The sequence below is a fragment of the Apus apus genome, chromosome 1 (assembly GCF_020740795.1).
Source record: "Apus apus isolate bApuApu2 chromosome 1, bApuApu2.pri.cur, whole genome shotgun sequence".
NCBI lineage: Eukaryota > Metazoa > Chordata > Aves > Apodiformes > Apodidae > Apus > Apus apus.
In genome coordinates, this window is record NC_067282.1 from 60,676,922 (window position 1) to 60,694,752 (window position 17,831).

The 17,831-nt window shown below is 40.5% G+C and overlaps 1 protein-coding gene across 12 annotated transcripts in view; it reads left to right on the forward strand.

The window, feature by feature from the left end:
• The window catches only part of MCF2L (MCF.2 cell line derived transforming sequence like), a 162,869-nt gene that overhangs the window by 101,445 nt on the left and 43,593 nt on the right, over positions 1-17,831 (forward strand). For 11 of the 12 annotated variants that reach the window (XM_051617536.1, XM_051617553.1, XM_051617563.1 and 8 more), the window contains one exon: positions 542-656. In XM_051617536.1, coding sequence (XP_051473496.1) covers positions 542-656 — 115 coding nt within the window. Of the gene's footprint in view, positions 1-541; positions 657-16,507; positions 16,644-17,831 lie in introns of those variants that run through there. The other variant, XM_051617641.1, reaches the window with a different exon arrangement.

The following is a 17,831-nucleotide window of genomic DNA, read 5'->3' on the forward strand; positions in this document are numbered from 1 at the left end:
GGGGTTTGGCTCTGCTTTACCTGAAGTTTAACTGGAATTCTCCTGTGAGACACCTTCCCCCATCTATTTTAATGTTCTGCCACTTTTAGACTGTTCTGGAAACAGAGTGGCTAGCTGAAGTAGGGGGAGATGTTACAGCAGTGAGTTCAAACCGGAAAGAAGGTTCCATTCAGTTCAAGATGAAGATTCACCTACTTAGTTCAGAATTTGACTTTTTTTCCCAGCCCCCTAAATCAGTTCATTTCTTTCTCCAAATTAATTACATTCACATACAGTTGACATTTATCAAAAGAAAGATGCACTGCCATCTGGTGTCAAAACTGCGTTCAGATGAGCAACAACTTGCTACAAAAAAACCCCTAACATAGTGTAACAAATTCCTTCCTATAAAGCTTCCTAAGCTCTGAAGCAGAGACTAGACTGCTCAGAATAAACTGTCCGCACTGTCCCCACAACCCACCAAGAAACACCGTAGTTTCATTTCTGGAAAACTGCAAAGGGACTTGAATGTAAATGCACCTGCTCCTTCTTTCTTTTGTAGGTGGAAGAGGTGGAGATGGATGCCCTGTTATCACCTTTCCTGACTATCCAGCTTTCAGTGAGATCCCAGAGAAGGAGTTCCAGAATGTCCTGACCTACCTGACAAGCATCCCAAGGTGAGCACCTGTTGAGGAGTAAATAGCCTTTTATCTGCTAAATGATTTTTCACTTTCAGTCACTTACATGATAGTGTAGTGGTCAGGCTTGGTATTTAATTCAAGAAAAGGCAAATGCAGCTTATAGTACAGTGTCAATAAGTGTTGATTTGTGACAGCTGACTAATGTAGTTGTTAGATGAATTCTATAGTGCTATTTATATTGCATCAGAAAATTACTTCCTGGTATGTATGGATGCAGATTCTGTATGGACATTGTCCTTTTGTTTCTTCTCTTTGCTGTATCTTAGAGTGCAGTGTTCTGTGTTTTAACTGAAAACATGTGTAATTTTGGCAGAACAAGCTAATTTCTGGATGCTACTCAAGATGTTACTCAGTGTGAGGGGTACTCCATAGTTATGTACAGAGGTTGGTCCTTACCACTTGTGCTCCATTTCCTGAGCTTGGCTGAATGTACAGTCTTTGCAGCAGCACTTCCAAATCTTTGACTGAAGGTGCTAAGCAGGCTCAGCAGTTAATCCAGGTTCTCCTAGAGACCATGGTAGTGTTATCACTGGACTGCTCAATAAAAACTGTGGTTTTGTTGAAGATCTTCTGGGGAATGAAACAGTGGTTTCAAGAGCCTGGTGGAGGTGTGGATGGGAAGTAGTAGAGTATAAAGTAAAAACAGAAACCCCCCCAAAAAAAACCCCAAGGTGTTGCATTAGCAGTAAAGGAATAAGCACAGAAGATGTGCACCTGTACTGAAATGTGCTGGTAAATTAGTGGTAGCCGACACATATGAGAGACTTTGCTTCAGCCTTCTCTGGCAGAGTCAGCAAGGCCTATGCGCTTAGAGCCAGGGTTCAGGGAGGAGAATGAGTAGCAGCAGGTGAGGATCAAGATATCTTCAGAAATCTTCACCCACATTTTTTCTTTGGGATGAGATGAACTTCATCAGGAGTGGTGGGCACAAGAGAGAAGGTGGTGATGGGAAGTAGCCAGCATGTATTAAACAGCAGTAAATAGTGATTGACCTAGTTACTTCTGTGATAAAACTACTGGATGCATAAATGAGGGGAGGCTGTGTGTGTCTTTCACCTCAACCTGAGCAAGACTTTCAACACAGTCTCCCCCAGTACCTTTGGAGTTTCATCTCCAACCACTTGGAGTTTTACATCTGGACAGATGTGATGCTGGGTGGGTGAGAAGCTGCTTGGATCATCAAGCTCGAAGTTTGGTGGTTAATGGCTTATGCAACATCTGGAGACAATTCCTCAGGGAATAGTACATATCTGTGCTGTATGGTGTCCTTGGCAAGGGTGAGAAGGAGGAGTGCATCAAGTTTGTGGATGAAAAACTGATGGATCAGTCAAGATACTTGAGAGAGGGAGTACCACTCAGAGCAATTTAGATGAGCAACAGGAATGGGCTGACAGAAACATAATTAAATGTAGTAAGAACAAATTACAAGTTCTGCAATTGAACTGACTAACGCCCTGCAAGAATGCAGGATAGGAACAAACTGGTTGTGGGGCTGCTCTTCTGAAAAGAGGACCTGGAGGGTGGCAGCAGACTAAACAGGAGCCAGCAAGGTGCCCTGGCAGCAGCAAAGGCTGGTGGCCCTGGAGCTGCACCAGTAAGAACATGGTGCAGAATGGGTGACAGCCCTATCCCTTAGCTGGCTCTCTCTGTCCCACACCTGCTGTGTGGGCCCAGCTCAGAGCTACAGCAGGGTAGGGGTTCACCAACTCGAAGAAGCCCATCAGGATCCACAAAGTGGTCAGGGCTGGAGAGAGCTCATATGCAAGGAGAGGCTACAGGAGTGGGGCTTGCTCAGAGAAGGGGAAGACGTGGAAGCCCAACAGCCACCGTTCCTACTGATGGGGGGACAGTGGGGAGGTGGCAATAGGGTCCTCACAGAGGTTGGTAGTGGGGAGAGAGTGGCCCAGGGTGGGAATGGGGACAGTGAGGTTCCAAACTAGACATAAGGGGAAAAAAAATGTTGCTGAGAGAACAATGAAGCATTGAGAATACCAAGAGAGGCTACAGAGTCTGTTGTTGGAAACTTTCAAGACCTGGATGTACAAAGTGCTAAACAACCTCGTCTGAATCTGGAGTAGACTGTGCTTTGAATATCAAGTTGGTCTAGAAACCTCCTGATATCCCTTCAAACCTGAATGATTTTATGAATCAAGACATCTCCTTTATGTCTTTCTCTAAAGCGGGCTACGTGGCTCTTCCAGATGTAAAACTCCTGGAAACACAGCTTGTGTGACATTGATAAAATGCTGATCTGAAGCTGTATTTCACATTCTTTTTCCTGACAGCATTCAGTGCAACTCGGCATGACCCTGCTCAGTTTGCATTTGGAACTAATTATGGCAGATATCTTTCATGCATATGTGTGCTTTTGTTTCTTGTACATGCATACACCATGGTGTGTTTCATGTAAAGGATTTTTCCTCTTAATTATTTTGTAGGACCTACTCCCTGTGAGGGAATACAGGTTATATGCAGCACAGTACTGTGAAGTACCTTCTTGATTGTACTTCTTAACCCCTGGTTTATTAGGGAATGGAACTATGAAGCTGCCAGCCAGCTTTATTTTCTTTGTTTATCACTGTATTGATTAAACTGTGTGGTGCTAACCCTCCCTTGGTAGTATCTTTCTTGAATACTGTTATTACAAATAATTATGTACTAAATTCACATCTGTGTCTCCTTTTGAAAGTCCTTGGTGGTGTGCTTCATGGTGGTCCATTGAACTGCTGCACAGAGTGGGATTTATGTGAGAAATTCTGATCAGAAGAAACAGCATCTGGTGCACGGGGGAGGACTGAGCACACCCCAGAACATCAGTTTGGCAGGAGCATATTTTTACTAATTAAAGTTAAGGAGTAGTTCTGAGGGTTATTGTTTCTTTAGTTTCTAATTCTTTAGAAAGAGATCACTGTTCTGTGTAAACCAAGGAGAGATAGTCCAGCTGACTAGATGTGAAGAGTAAAGTATTAACTGTTGTGAATATAACAGTATTTTAGGAGTTAGGGTGGTAATGTTTCAATTTCAACCTCATAAAAATAATACCACTGTTAAGGTATCTGGGACCTTTTTGTGCCTGAGAATTGCTGTAATCTCAAAGGGCTGAAGACATCCCTGGCATCTTGACTAGTGGTGTTACAAGCTTACTGTGTAAAATTGTGTTTATGAGCCCTTTTGCAGGTTTATAGGAATAAAAAACTACAGAAATGCCACTAGCCAGATGTCAGCATACATGCCCTTATGCAGTATGTTTTGCTAATAAGTAACTGGCTGCCCAGAGATGGGTGGTGTTGGCTTTTGCTTGAGTTGTGGTATTTCTAGTGCTGTTAAAGGTGTCATAATCTAAAATTTTTGCTGTTATCTTAGTTTTCAAGGGCTAAAATTTCCAAGACTGTTTTGGAAACTTGTTTTGAGGGTGTGCAGGCAGTTAGTTAGTTGTTTAATTTTTTTGTAAGTTATTAAAGAGGCATAAGGAATAGAGATTTATGGGAAGGATAAAAATGCAGCCCACAGCTTTTATGCATGGACTGCTCTCCAGATTGGTGTCATTTAGCTTATGAAAGATGTAATTTTGTCTTTCTCCTGTTCTGACTGGCTGAGGGGAAATGGACTTTTCTATGAAAAACCCTGTAGAGCATGAACATGTCTGGAGCCACAGCAGTTCCTCAGAAAACTACTTGTGCTCCTTGGACCTGTATGAGATTCTTGATCACAGCAAGGGGTGGGCAGCAGTAACTCAGAGCTCACTGTCTGTGTGCCTGCAGTTGCATGCTAAGGGAAATGATATTTTGTGGGAATGACTGTGGAGCTGCTAAGAGCCTCATAAGAAGGACCTTTCTGTGCTTTGCAATAGAGTTTGCCCAATAAAATGTTGATGGGTACAGTAAATCTTAGCAATGGCATCAGGTTTTCAAGATTTGTTCCCAAGTGAAAGAAGTGTCACCAGTAGAAGTCTTGGTAACAAGACAAGCTCACAGCATTCTGTCAAAGGAGGAAAATCGAAACCTCTTAACCTATCTTTATTATTGCCTGCAATTTTATAAATATGACCTTGTCCCGTATTGCATTATTGTTCTGTACTACCTAAATATTGGGGTTTGTAAGTTCTTGCTGTGTAAACTGTCTTTTGTCATAGTGAACCTCAGTCATGAAGAGCTGAACCATTCAGTGGGTACCCTGTGTTTAGGAATGCAACAATTACAAGTTGCATGTTACCAACTTACATGACCGTGGTACAGCATAGTGCAAATAACAGAGCTATCAGCATGTACTCAGATGTGCAAATGTATGATACATGAGGATGTCAAGAAAGAAGACAGTGAAAAGGGTATACCTCATCTCAATTTAAGATGGTCAGTTAACCTTGGTGCAGTTGTATATCATTAAACAGAAAGCTGAACCGTCTTCTTCAAGTGGAGTTTGTTAACATTGCAAGGAATATTCATGTTCTGTGGACAGCTGGATAAAATATGATGTCTACTGTGTGGATTGTAATAATCTCAAAATATTCAGCACAGGATTGTTGACGTGGTGTGTGACAACAGTCATGTACTGTGTGTACTTAAAGATCACTGCTGTATCAGGAAAAAGTTATGGATTAAAGGTGAGTACTATAGACAATAGAAGATTATAGCTAATCCTTCCGTAACTACTGTGTTGGTAATGAGATGTATGTTGTAAAGATATATGTGTAATACTTCTGAAATAGTTTTTTTCCTTTTAGCAGCTAGTAATTTTTTATTCTTATTAGAGTAGAAAATACGTTTTTTTGTAAAAATGCTGGGATTCTGATGCTGAGATATCTTGCTTAGGTCAAGTGACTTGTGGTTTTATGTGTACAGTACCCAAGATGAAAGAAGGAGAATCCATGGCAGTATGTATTGTACTTAAGGCAATGCTTTCTAGGAAGAGGATTTTAACTAAAATGTTGAATTGGTACGAATAGGTCACAGATAAATATTGAGCCACAGGAATTAATAGTTCTTATCAATGGAGTTGCTGATAAAAGTCATGGATCTTTAGAAAAGTGTCTGTAAGAGGTGAGCTCTGTAAATCAACTCGGTTTCAGCAGAGGACAGTGAGCCAAGTCTTGCATCTATTTTAAATGCTTTGAGAACATTTTATCATGTCTGTGTAGCTAGTCTGATTCTCCTTCTATAGAGAAGAGTGACTGACTCCTCGTGCTTCATCTAGGGGTTGCTGCTCAGCGTGGGTTGTCTCACCTCTTAGCTGAGTAAAAAGCTGCTGACCTCCATACACAGTGTCCATCACTCGTACTGCGAAGTGGGAGAGGCATGTACCTTGTACATCCCACATATACATATACAAAGGGTGGAGGAAGAATATTCCATTCTGGTTTGCAATACGATACTGAAATAGCTGCCTAATGTACCCCAAAAAAGTAATCTCAAGGCATTCAGTGTTGTCTTTATTTTTTCATCTGTTTTGAAAGTATTTTTTACTCTTTCTATTTATCCTACTAAATAGACTTCCAAGGTTTGTGATTTAGCCTGAAGGCAGGTGTTATGCATACTTGCTTCTAGCCATCACAGCTGTCACTCTAAACATATTTTAAGGCTGCAGACATTCTTGGAATATGAAATTATCATTTGTGCAGTGTAGCATGAGAACTTGGTCCAAAAGAAGTAAAAAGATAATTGCAGTGGCTGGGGAGGAAAAAAAAATATTTAGAAAAAAAAATAATATATATATATATATATAGGATTTTTCAACATACGGTTTTGCTTCTGGTTAATAAGCAGTTTCTACTGCAACTGGAAAACAATATGCTGTATGGGAGAACAAAAGGATAGAGTTTTAATGCTTTTCTTCTTTGCTTATATAGGTTCTTCTTTGAATGAAGAAAGCTAACTAAAATTGTGGTCACAAGAGATTAGAAAATTAATCTTTTAGAAGTGTAAAACTGAGTCTTAAATACAAAGTTCCTTTCAAGATAAATAAGAAATAGTGTATATTAGAAAACTCAGAAGAGATGTTGGTGGCCAGTTTGAGTTCCACACCGTTGATTAAGTACAATACTCAGGCCTCATGTTTTCAGAAAGAGCCTTGTACAGCCTCTCTTTGTAATGCCTGTCTGTCCTTCTGCATGATCTTGAGCATATCTCAGGTTAATTTGTCATGTTCAGCAATTTCCTGTTTTTAAAGCCGTCCCTGTCGGTTTCCTGCCTGGGAGAACGTCCCCTTCTTTGAGATCCTGATGGTTTACAAATGCTTGAACACAATGTGGCCTTCTAAGAAATCCTGTTGTTTGTGGTAACGTCTGGTGTTGGAAACTAGGGAGCCATCCTGTCCAAGTGACGAAAAAGAACGAGATGGTCTCCGAAAGTGTCAATGTCTGACAGTTGTTAAGGTTTGCTAAGCTTTGGGTAGAATCTTCCTTGTTAGCTACACCAGCTCCCCATCATTGGGAAAACACCAGGTTAACTGGAAAGCTGAAAAAGAAATGTCTATGCTAAGCTTTCCGGTGGGCTCAGATCCAAGAAGGCTTCAGCAGTGTGAGCACAGCAAAGTGTGATGAGGTGGATTTAGGTAGGGACCAGAAAAACGTGCCCCAGCACGATGTGGGTGTTGCTGGAGCTAACAAACCTCAGCACCAGGGGCACTCACTTGAGAGCATAGGGCTCAGGTCTTCCCAGTCTCCTGGGCATGGATCGACCATTGTACTTGGGAAGCAGGGGTGCCTGTGTTGGGGTAATGCTATGTTTTGAGCAGGTAAGTCCCTCAGAGTCCAGGCTGGCCTTGTGAAGAGCTAGCATGGGAGTATAACCATGTGGTTCCTCATTTATCTGCAAACTAAACAAGCAGCCCACCACTAGCTAAGAGTTAACTACTTTTGTTTTATGGAGTTCCAGGGATGAATGTCACCACGTAGTGAGTAAGAAGTGCCAAAAAACAGATGCCCTGACAGTTCGTGCTGCCAGGCTGAGCAACAGTTTTGCAGCTTCAGAATTTATTTCTGTCAGTGGTGTTTCGTTTCCACGCTTTCCTCTTGGTCATATTACAATCCAGGCTGAAGATGTGGAACCTGTATCCTGCTGTTACCTTGGCAGCCCCTCAAATTCATCAGTGGGAACATCCCAGGACTTCCAACAGTATCTGTCATGCTGTGTGTGCCCTTCCTTTCCCAGAGCACAGCTGCCAAACAGTTGTAAAATGCCATATGTTCCGGTAAGCAGAAAGGAAATGTAATGGCTTACATTTGAAGTAAGAGGATTGCATCTCAAAGTTAAGTGGTAGTTTGAACCTTTTTTGTCAGCTACATAGTCTTACAATATTAGGTCAAAGCTTAACACATTACTTACAAAGTCTGAATGTTTACTGGGTTTGGAACAACTTAGGCTTGTTTGATGTCCACCTTGCGGATGTCTTAAACTTGTTTTAAAGCTTAGCCCTGTACAGGCAAAGTCTTTCTAGTCTTTAAATCTCACTTCAGGGTTCAGATGATTTGAGTAGTGTATAGGCCCTATATGCATGACTCACACTGTTCAGTGTTAAATTTAATCTGCAGGACCTCACACAAAAGCATTCATTAGTCCAGTCTTAAGTTCAGAGTATTGAATACCCTATTTAAGTATAAACTCGCCTTTCTAAAACACAATATGCAGCATTCCAGATAAGGCTGTTCCCATACTTCGTGCATTAATGTTTGTTAAGTGTACTGGAAATATGTATAATTCCAACATTTTAGTTATGAATAGGTATAAAAATGCTTTTACAGAGTCTGACTTAATAGTTCTACAGTAAGGATTACATAGCTTTCTGTTGCTTATATTTACTTAAGCTTCACCAGCGTGGAACTTTTTGCCTTTATTGATCTATTTTTCCTTAATTGTCCCTCAAAAAGAATGTGGCCTGCTTTAGCCATTGGTAGTTAAGTCTTAATGAGTCCTCAAAGTTGTTGACTTTCTTCAAGTCTTTCCTCATGCAGCTCTCTGTGACCTGAAGAAATTACACTGGATTTTCTACTTAAAAATTAAAACTCCTCTTTAAAAAAAAAATGCATTTTTAAAAATTTTGCACACTAAAAGAGGATCTGTTAAGCAACAACTTTGCATTTTAATTATTATTTCTGTTACCTGCAGAAACACATCAAAGCTGTTCTGATTTTAGTCTGTGGGGCTCCCTGGTGAGGTAAGGCTTGCTGAGTTGCCATTAAAAAAGGCTGCTGAGTACCATGGGAAGGAAGTCAGTGCTTGTGGTACAAGCAGATGTCCAGGCCCAGGCAGATAATGATGCCTGGATGCTTTAGTTCTTGTTTTTAGCACTGGCTACATTCTCTCAGCTTCGCCCCAACAGCATAAGTTTTTTGGAGCACAAAGAATGTCAGCGTATAGGATGGAATATTGCCAGCATTATTGTACTGTTATCAGTCATGTTTATTTTAAGGATAAATTTGCTTGAAAGTGGGAGAGAGGCTGATTTGAGGACCTAGAGTATCATAGGAGATAAAGAGGACCTGTAGGGGCCAATCAAGGAAGATATTGATACCAGTAACTCTGAAGCTGAGTGGGAGGAAAATGAGAAATGACACTGTGCATGCTCTATAAATTGGCACAGATATTGAAAAATAAATAAGATGTCCACCAGTGCTGCTTATTTGGCTGTGAAACGCAAGCAGTGCTTGAGACAGAAGTGCCTCAAGCAAACATGTTTGGATTTTTATCTCACATTTTCAAGGGACCTACTGCAGTGCAGGATAAAGACCTTTGGTTGCCTCTGAGAGCAAGGCTTGAGAGCAGCTGTCCTGGTCATCAGTGAATTGTCACTTGCCTCATTGACTGTAGATCTCCAATAGTAGCCCATTTTCTTGTGGGTTCTTGCTTTGCAGGCAGGTGTGGTGAGTTGTTGCTGCCACAGTCCTGTGGTGACTAAAGGACTTTCAGGTCATGGGTAGGTCTCCTTGTAACCACACGTGGCTTTCAGGGCTGCAGTCATTGTGAAGTTTGGATGAGACTTCCAAAGTTTTGAACTCTTACCAGCCTCTTAGACAAAGCTCCTTGAAGTTTCAGTCCTATTTATCTGGCCTTTAAGATGTCCTGTCATTGACACAACCTATCTTGCCTATGGTTATAAAGTTACAAAAAGCTTTTTCACAGTGTTGCTCTTCCAGGCTGTATGATTACACTCGTCTCTTCTGCCTCACAAGAAAATTATAACCACGTATCATGGTTTTTATTTATGCCACCTCGTAACCCAACATTCATCTAAATTCTTCTTTGCCTGCTTGCTGTGAGATCCTGAAATACAATTTTGTGTCTAATTTTTCCCCAATCCTAAGGAAACTGAAATACAGTATGAGAGTTTTCAGATATACCTAGGGCATGAACCAATAACAGCCAAATCAAAAGAAAACCTAATAGGAAAGGGAAGAGAGAAGGTTTTCATCAGTGCTACACTGGATAAGATTTAGGGAGAGTTAAATGGAATGTAGAGAAGGAAGGGGGGAAAAGAAGTTCCCAGTGGAGGGAGGGAAACACATTTCTTTATCTGAACCTTGTCCAATGATGAAACGGGTTCAGCTCCAACTAGGGTTCATATTTTCTTCATTTCCATATGGCTTCTTCTGTTTCTCTGAAGGGAAGGCAGTAAGTATCAAAACCAAAGTAAAGAGAAGGTCAAATGAATTTTAAATCTATTGACAATCTGTAGACAATTTTTTAAAAAATCTATTAACAGAATTCCAGTGTAGAATGAAAATCATAGTAGAATACTGTGGATGTTGTTGTATTTATAGTGATTTAGGTGAAGGGTTGGGGTTTTGTTTTGGGGAGCAGTTTTTATTTTCAGTATCAGATTTTTAAACACAAGAATCAATGAGAAATGATGCCTCCTTGCTTACAGGTAATGCTCCTGCTGTGGAGTGTCACAGCATCAATGGTGTCAAATGAAATGCAGCTTTTACTGCCAGGAGCTTTATATATAATTTTTACTTGGCAGTCAGTGATTTTGGACAGACCACTAGAGGCTGCACTTGTATAGCAGCACTTTGAACTGTCTTGTTTTACATTTCTTTTGCTGGAATTTCTTTTCTTTCCTATATTTCTTCATGAACATTGATCAGATGTAGTTTGAGTTGGGTAGGTTTTTCCTTCCACAGTTAAAGTTCATTGAGCTGACTGTGAGAGGGACAATAATCACATAAAACAAATTCTTCTAGATCAATAGCCTTTTGTTGAAGCACAGTGCAGGCACTCACTAGTTAAACACAGTAAACAAGAAGTTTCATCCCTGTTTCCAGAGATTTGGATGTGGAGACATAAAGGTACAATGCAGTGACTTCCATACCACCAAGCAGAAGCTTTAAATCCAGCACCTCAGTAAACTTGCCTGTGCTGTAGGACTATGCTCTATGCATGGTTTTCCAAGGAGATCAGAAGGAATGAACGTGTCCTTCCAGCTGTGCTTGCTGCACTAGCTGACTTCTTCAGCGTTTTCAGATGAAGAGATATAGCTTACAAAAATCAGAGACAAAATGCTATTATTAATTCCATCTAAAATTATGCAGAAGTCATTAATCCTAGCATTCCCATTTTTGTCCTGTATGCAGTGCCATGTCCCAAAAATGGAGTGCACTCATAACTTTGGTTTTTTTCTCTGAAGTGTTGCTGGAATAAGAACTGATATCTGATAGACTGGTTACACACCTCAACGGAAGGTGATTCTTGCAGGAATCCAAACTGAGAATCGGAGCCAAACTGTCAAGCCAGTTTGCTTTAAGAGCTCAGGAGGTCTGCTAGGTAGCCAAAGAGCTTCATCTGGATGTTCATAAATGTTATCCTCATAATGTTGCCTTTGCTAGGAAGAACTCTGTTCTCAGATCTGTGCAATGTTCTTTGACCTCAGTTAGTCATACCTATACATACATATTACATATACAGAATTTTCCATCTAGCCAATGTCGTGACAGCATCACACAAGTGGATATACAGTCATCTTTTGGGAATATGTTTTTGTTCTGTATATTTTCTTGGCAGATTGTTTCTTTGGCACTGATATCTCAATACCAATGCAATGCCCCAATTTTCTATCATAAAAACATAAATAGAAATATATATAGAATATATAGAAATAGAAAAGTTTGCCAATTTACAGCAAATGTAGTTAGTGTGAAGATGTTACTGTCCATCTTTCAGAACACTTCCAGTTTGTCTTAGGTGCATAATTACATTATTGTTTGTATGTTTACAGTGCAAATTTGGAATATCATTTGTAACACTGGTGTTATAAAGGATTATACCATTTTTACTTTCCAGGCTATTCTTTAGTTGAATGCTTTTAAGTACTAATTTAAGTGCAAGTTTCTGGAAAACACATAAGTAACATCTGAAATAGCAGCAGCAGCATTACAAAGCAGTATTCAGCATAGATGCTGTGGTAATACAGATGTAGTAGATACAGGCTCACCTAGCAACTGAAACTGGAAGGTTCATTGTTCAATATAGAACTCAAGTAATGTCTGGTTTGTAGTTCTTTTTCAATTCCTGCTATCTCTGAATTGATTTAATCAGGCACCTTCTACAGTGAGGCTGGGTATTAGGGACTATAAAAGACTATGATATCTGAAGCTTTCAAATTTGAGCTTTGTGAACTGTGACATATCCTTTTATTTTCGGAAAGCACAGAACTGCTTTCTTCTCCTTGGAGACTGTGGTTTCCAAAATTAACTAGTCTTTAATATTAGTCTCACTTTGGATGGTGAGAAGAAAGATGTCATAAGATCAAAATACTTAAAGACCAATCACATGTGCAAATAGTTAAAAATTATAAGTAAAACAGCTTTTAAAATGAAGGGAACCTGTCAAATATGTTGTCAAATATACCTTTTTGCTTGTTCCCTTCTTTTACAAATAACCAGCTGGTGGATTTGGTTTTGGAATTGTGTGAATAAATTGACCAGTTTTGAAACAAGGTAGCCTTTATGATCATGAGAAATCAGTAATGGTAAGAAAATGAAACTGTTGTAGGTCTCATTGCTGTTTAGTGTCTGGGAACTAGGTTTTGTGTAATGTTACAGTTGAGCTTTAACTTTTTTTCTTTGTCAAATTCATATACAATTAAATTCTGCCGTCGGAAAAATTGCATTCTTTAGGACCTATCTAGTGATCAAATGGAAGTCTTGGTTATCCTACATAAGGGATGCAAGGAGAGGATATGTGGGGCAAGGCTATGCCCTTTGCTGGGAAACTAGCATAAAGCTGGTAACATGAAATGTCACCAGTTGAGCTTGGCTGAATTATTTTCTTTCATTGCTGTACTGGAAATTTCTATCTTGGTTTGTTAATACCATGTTCTTTGCCATACCATCTGGCTGTCTTCTAGAGCATGTAGCAGCCACTAAGGAAATGGCTTTTCCCTGCTTTCATTCATTGCCAAGGCCTTAGTGGTTTCATTTTTTTTAAAATCTGTGAAACACTTATGATTAAGAAAGTGTTATTGTCTTCCCCTCACTCCCCAAGAAGTCATTCCTAGCAGCAGCAGGGGAGATGGAGAAATTGTCTTTGAAGTGGCTCAGGTTAAATAAGTTGAAATGCATCTGAAAATGTAGGATACGAAGTTTCTCTTGGGAAACAATAATCTCACTAGTTAGTTTCTGGTTTCCAGTAGCCTGTTCCTAAGCAAAGTAATAGAGAATGCTGGTTTTGATTACTCTATCTTGCTTGCTGATGACTGAATTTAGGATGACTTCTGACTTCAAAGAGTGATAGCTGCTGGAACCATTTTTATCCCTGGGGCCACAATGAGAAAGCTTGGTGTTCAAAGTGTTCAATACCCCTGTGCTCAGGCTGCTGGACTGTCTCTTTGTATATGTTGAACCTGTTTGAGCTCCACCTTTTTCTGCACTGGATACAATTCTACCTTTGAGATTTTTAAAGAGCTGTTCCACATAGCCTTTATGGCATGGACAGAATGGGCAGTTCCATTCCTAAGATTCCTCAGATGTCACTGTGTCTGGTATGTTTGCCCTTTTGTGGTACAGCAGTATGACCAATGATGGGTGGATGGGCCAGCTCCATAGTCGTTCCTACACAGGCCTATGTTTTGCATGTCAAAAAAGATCAGGATTTGTGAGCAGCCTGAGACCCCACATCTCTTCAAGCAGTGTGTGCAAATTACTGATGTATGTTGATGGTCAGTGATGAGCTATAGAGGGTGAGAAAGCTGTAAGAGCAGGTGGTACCAGGGATCTAAAGACAGCTTCAGCTGCAGATAATGCAGACTGCTGCAGATACTGCTTTGGTGCTCTGCTCAATGCAGTAATTCTTCACTGAGTGTTACTGAAGTCCTAATATCAAAATATCCGTTCAGTTATCGAGAGCAAGAATTTCTAGGCAATTTGTATTTACAGGCAGAGGTAGTCAAGGTAGGGAACAATCTTGAGTGTAATGTAAGCCAACCATTTAATAATAAGGCTTTAAGACTGAAAAGTACTTTTATTAAACTGGAGTTATTTAACCTAAAATGCTGCACAGAATTTCAAACATGCATAAGCTTGGTATTATCAAGTCCCTGCTATGAAGCTGAAGATTTGTTTTGTTTTGTTTGTAGTAGGGGGCAATGTATACAAGCAGTTTTCATACAGCAGTGTAGAAGCAATAGGAACTTAATTGTGTAGCAGTTGTCGCCACCCATACCTTGGAGAAATGCAAGGATCTTTCAGATGATGACTATGTAATTGCTTCCACACACCCTAGAGGGAAGTTTCTTTCTGCAGTCCTATGTACTATAAGCTTTCCCACCCTTTCCCCCAGGTGCATGAGCTCATAAGTCTTGCAGACAAGACAAAGAGGGAGATGTCCCCATAACCTAAAGCTGAGGAGCCACTAAGTGGAAAATTCAGTTCCTGCTCTACAGTCTATGCGGAGAACTCAGTACTTGTGCTCTCAACTTCTCCGAATGGTGTTACATTGGCTCCCCAAGAGGGAGGGGACTGAGCAGAAGGTCTGCTTTCTGCTGTTTTCTCCTGTCCTCTGTGGCCCCTGCTCCCCTTCCTCTGCTTTCTACCTTTCTGACCTGGCCTTTGTGAGTTTGCCAGACATATTTCCTGCTGAGCAGGGATGGTTTCTCTGCCTTTATAAAAATGTTCTGTTCCTTGTGCTGGTGAATAAACAGAAGAACACAGCTTATCTCCTGATGGTGGGTTTTTTGTTTTCTCTTTTGTTAGGAGGGAAACAAAGGAAGGAAATACTAAATTTGAATTACAAGCTTATATAAATTATGTTTCAGAAAGTACACCGGATACAAGTTCATGTATTAAAGAAAACAGAGGTTGTAAGGGAAGTGTCAAGAAGCCTTAATAGGCAGGTGCTTCTGCTAAATTTGTCTGCTGTTTATCACTGTAAGGGTTGGTTTCCAGTCATTTACAACTCCACCAAATTTTCTTTCCCTTTGTGAGGTCTCACCTGAGTTTTTGGTTTAAAGTTTACCCAGCGTAGAGGAGTTGTACCCAAGAAGCCAGGGAACAAATCCACTGTGCTTTTCTAACATTGAAGCAGCCTTTTGTTTGAGAAGCTCAAGTGACTCCATCCTTTGGTCAAGGACTCAGACTTGACACTTTGGAAGAATTATGGCCTTTGTGTCAAGGAAATACTTTGAGAAAAATCTGCCTAAATCCCAAGTCATAGACGCTCCGTAGCTATGCAACTCTGTCGCCAAAAATGTCCTGCTTCATCCTGGGGCTGAGCAGGGCCCTCTCTGGCTGCTGAATGAGAGCAGGAAGACTTGTCTTGTGGGGTGTGAGTGCCGCCTGCTGACAAGCAGGCAGTGCATGAAAGCTGCCTGGCTCAACAGGCAGGACCACAGACAAGGGAAATATCCACCCGAGGGAAAATACTGGAAGACTGAGTTGGATGTAGGTTAAGGGAGACTTGGGCTTGAGTATGAGCAAACTGTGGCATTTGGGAAGGGATGGGGTGAGAACAGATTTGGTTATTTGTCCTGACAGTATAAAATAATAATAAAACATGAAGATCCAAGACTTTTTGAGCTGTTATTGGGACAAGACAGCAAGGAATGTGAATGGCTGAAGGGATGAATGAGAGATACAAATGTGGTGGTAGTGACAATTTTACTGGAGAGTTATACAGAGCTGTGAGAAGACCTGGGCTAAGCTGATGAGTACAATGCAACTGGAGCAAGACAATGAGTAGATTGATGAGCAGGACAAGCCATGTCCATCAGAGCACGCTTCTGCTGAGACAGAGCAGAAGCCAAAATGCTTGACTCTCAAGCAGGTGGTGTGGAGAGGAAATAAGTATTTTGACAGAGTGTATTAAATATGGCTGAATAAAGAGGCATAGCTGGTGCTTACAGGTAAATCAAGAACCAAAGGAAAATTTAATACCTGCTTGTTACCAAAGCACCATTCATCCTATGCCCTAAAATAGAGGGGAGCCTGTCTTGCCTGTCTTGTAACTATGTATGCAGGTGTGTGTGGCAGCAAAGAGAGGTCAGTAGAGCAAGGGTGCACTGGCAAACAAACCTGTTTCCAATATCTACGTTTATTGAATACGTGACTTTGTTGCCTTCATAATGTTCTCAGCTTTGTTGTACACAATGTCTTAGTTTCATTTGTTGCTTCCTGCCTATGACTTGCTGGAGCTGGAGCCCAGACCCCACAGCCAGCCCTTTGCAACAAGACACTGTTGTCAAGATAACAAATATTTTTCCCTCTGTGATTGGTTCAGAACAGAGCATTTAATTTTTTTAAAGCAGCCTATATTAATGGAGTGTTAGTGGTTTGAAGTCAGGTGCTCACAACTTTGCTGCTGGGTCTCTACTAGCCAGCAGTGGGGAATCCTGGCTTGTATTTCTGAGCCTGGAAGGAAGCTGCATTCTGAACCATGCAACCACCCAACATGTTTGATCCAGTGGAAGAAGGTGGCTCACTAAAGACATATTTGGGGCTTTCTTAGAGATGTGCTTTCCCTGGTCAACTCTTCTGCTTAAGTAAGCTTTTTTTTAATTTTATTTTATTTTTTCCCCTAGGAGTATGGTATTACGCTGTGCTTATTGCCAGTTATTGAGACATATGATTAATTGTGTGGAGCTGCCCTCTAGATCTTCTCCAGCATCCTAGCTGAGCCTGTCTTTCCCTCTGTTCTGGGAAAGAAATCTGATTGATGCTCTATTAGAAGCTTTAAATGTATTCCTGTTGCACAGAATTTTCAATAGTTTCTTGAAATGTGATACAAATGTTGCATTTAGGTACTCTGTGGGATCTGAAATTATGCTGCCATTGAGGAAGTATGCAGAAATTGCAGGACTCCCAGAGACCTGTACTGAGCAGGGGAAATGGTTCCTTAAAAGTCTTAATACCCTTCAAAATCCACATGAACCACTTTGGAAACAGTTGTAGCACCTTTTTGACTCCATTCATCTACATTTAGATTGTGTGACCCAAGGATTTTGTTTTGCTACCTGATTATTGTGGAACATGGTTGCTATTAGCATTTTATTTTGCTCAGTCACTGAAGGTTAAAATGGTGGGAACTTTAACTGGGGAGCAGGAAGATGCTAAAATCAATCTGGATCTCTCTCTTCCTCTTGTCCTTCAAATAGAGAAGGAAGAGGGAAAGCTTTAGTGAATCGTGGAAATTTACTGTAGTGGGAAGCATATTGCTAATATAAAGCCTTGTTTGTCTGCAAGGGTTATTCAGGCTTGTAAGGCAAGTACTCAGATGTTGTTTATCAGTGTTGTCTTAACCCAGAGGCAAAAGTTGAATAATGTGCCCTGGATGTAGGCAGTGGGGGTTGTTTCTAATATTCTCCTGTGTAAAAATGACTGCTTCATTTATTTTGAAAGAAAGCAGGTGTTCTTTGCATTTATTTGTTATTATTATTCATGTTGCACCCTAAATATTTAGTCTGTAAATTTGAGATCTATTACAGTTTGTGAAAGAGAGGGAATAGTCTGTGAGTCATGTTTTTATCTGTAATTTTTCAGAGCAGCTGAAGATGACATATCTGGGTAGCTGTATTCCTCATTCTCCCCAGCATCCTCTTATTATTATGCTACTAACATAATCTTATAAAGCAAAGCTGGTGTTTCCATGATTCAGCAGTCTTGAATAACAGATTCTGACATTCCGCTGTCTTGATTTTTATATTGTCTTTTAAGGTAGGATGATAACAAAT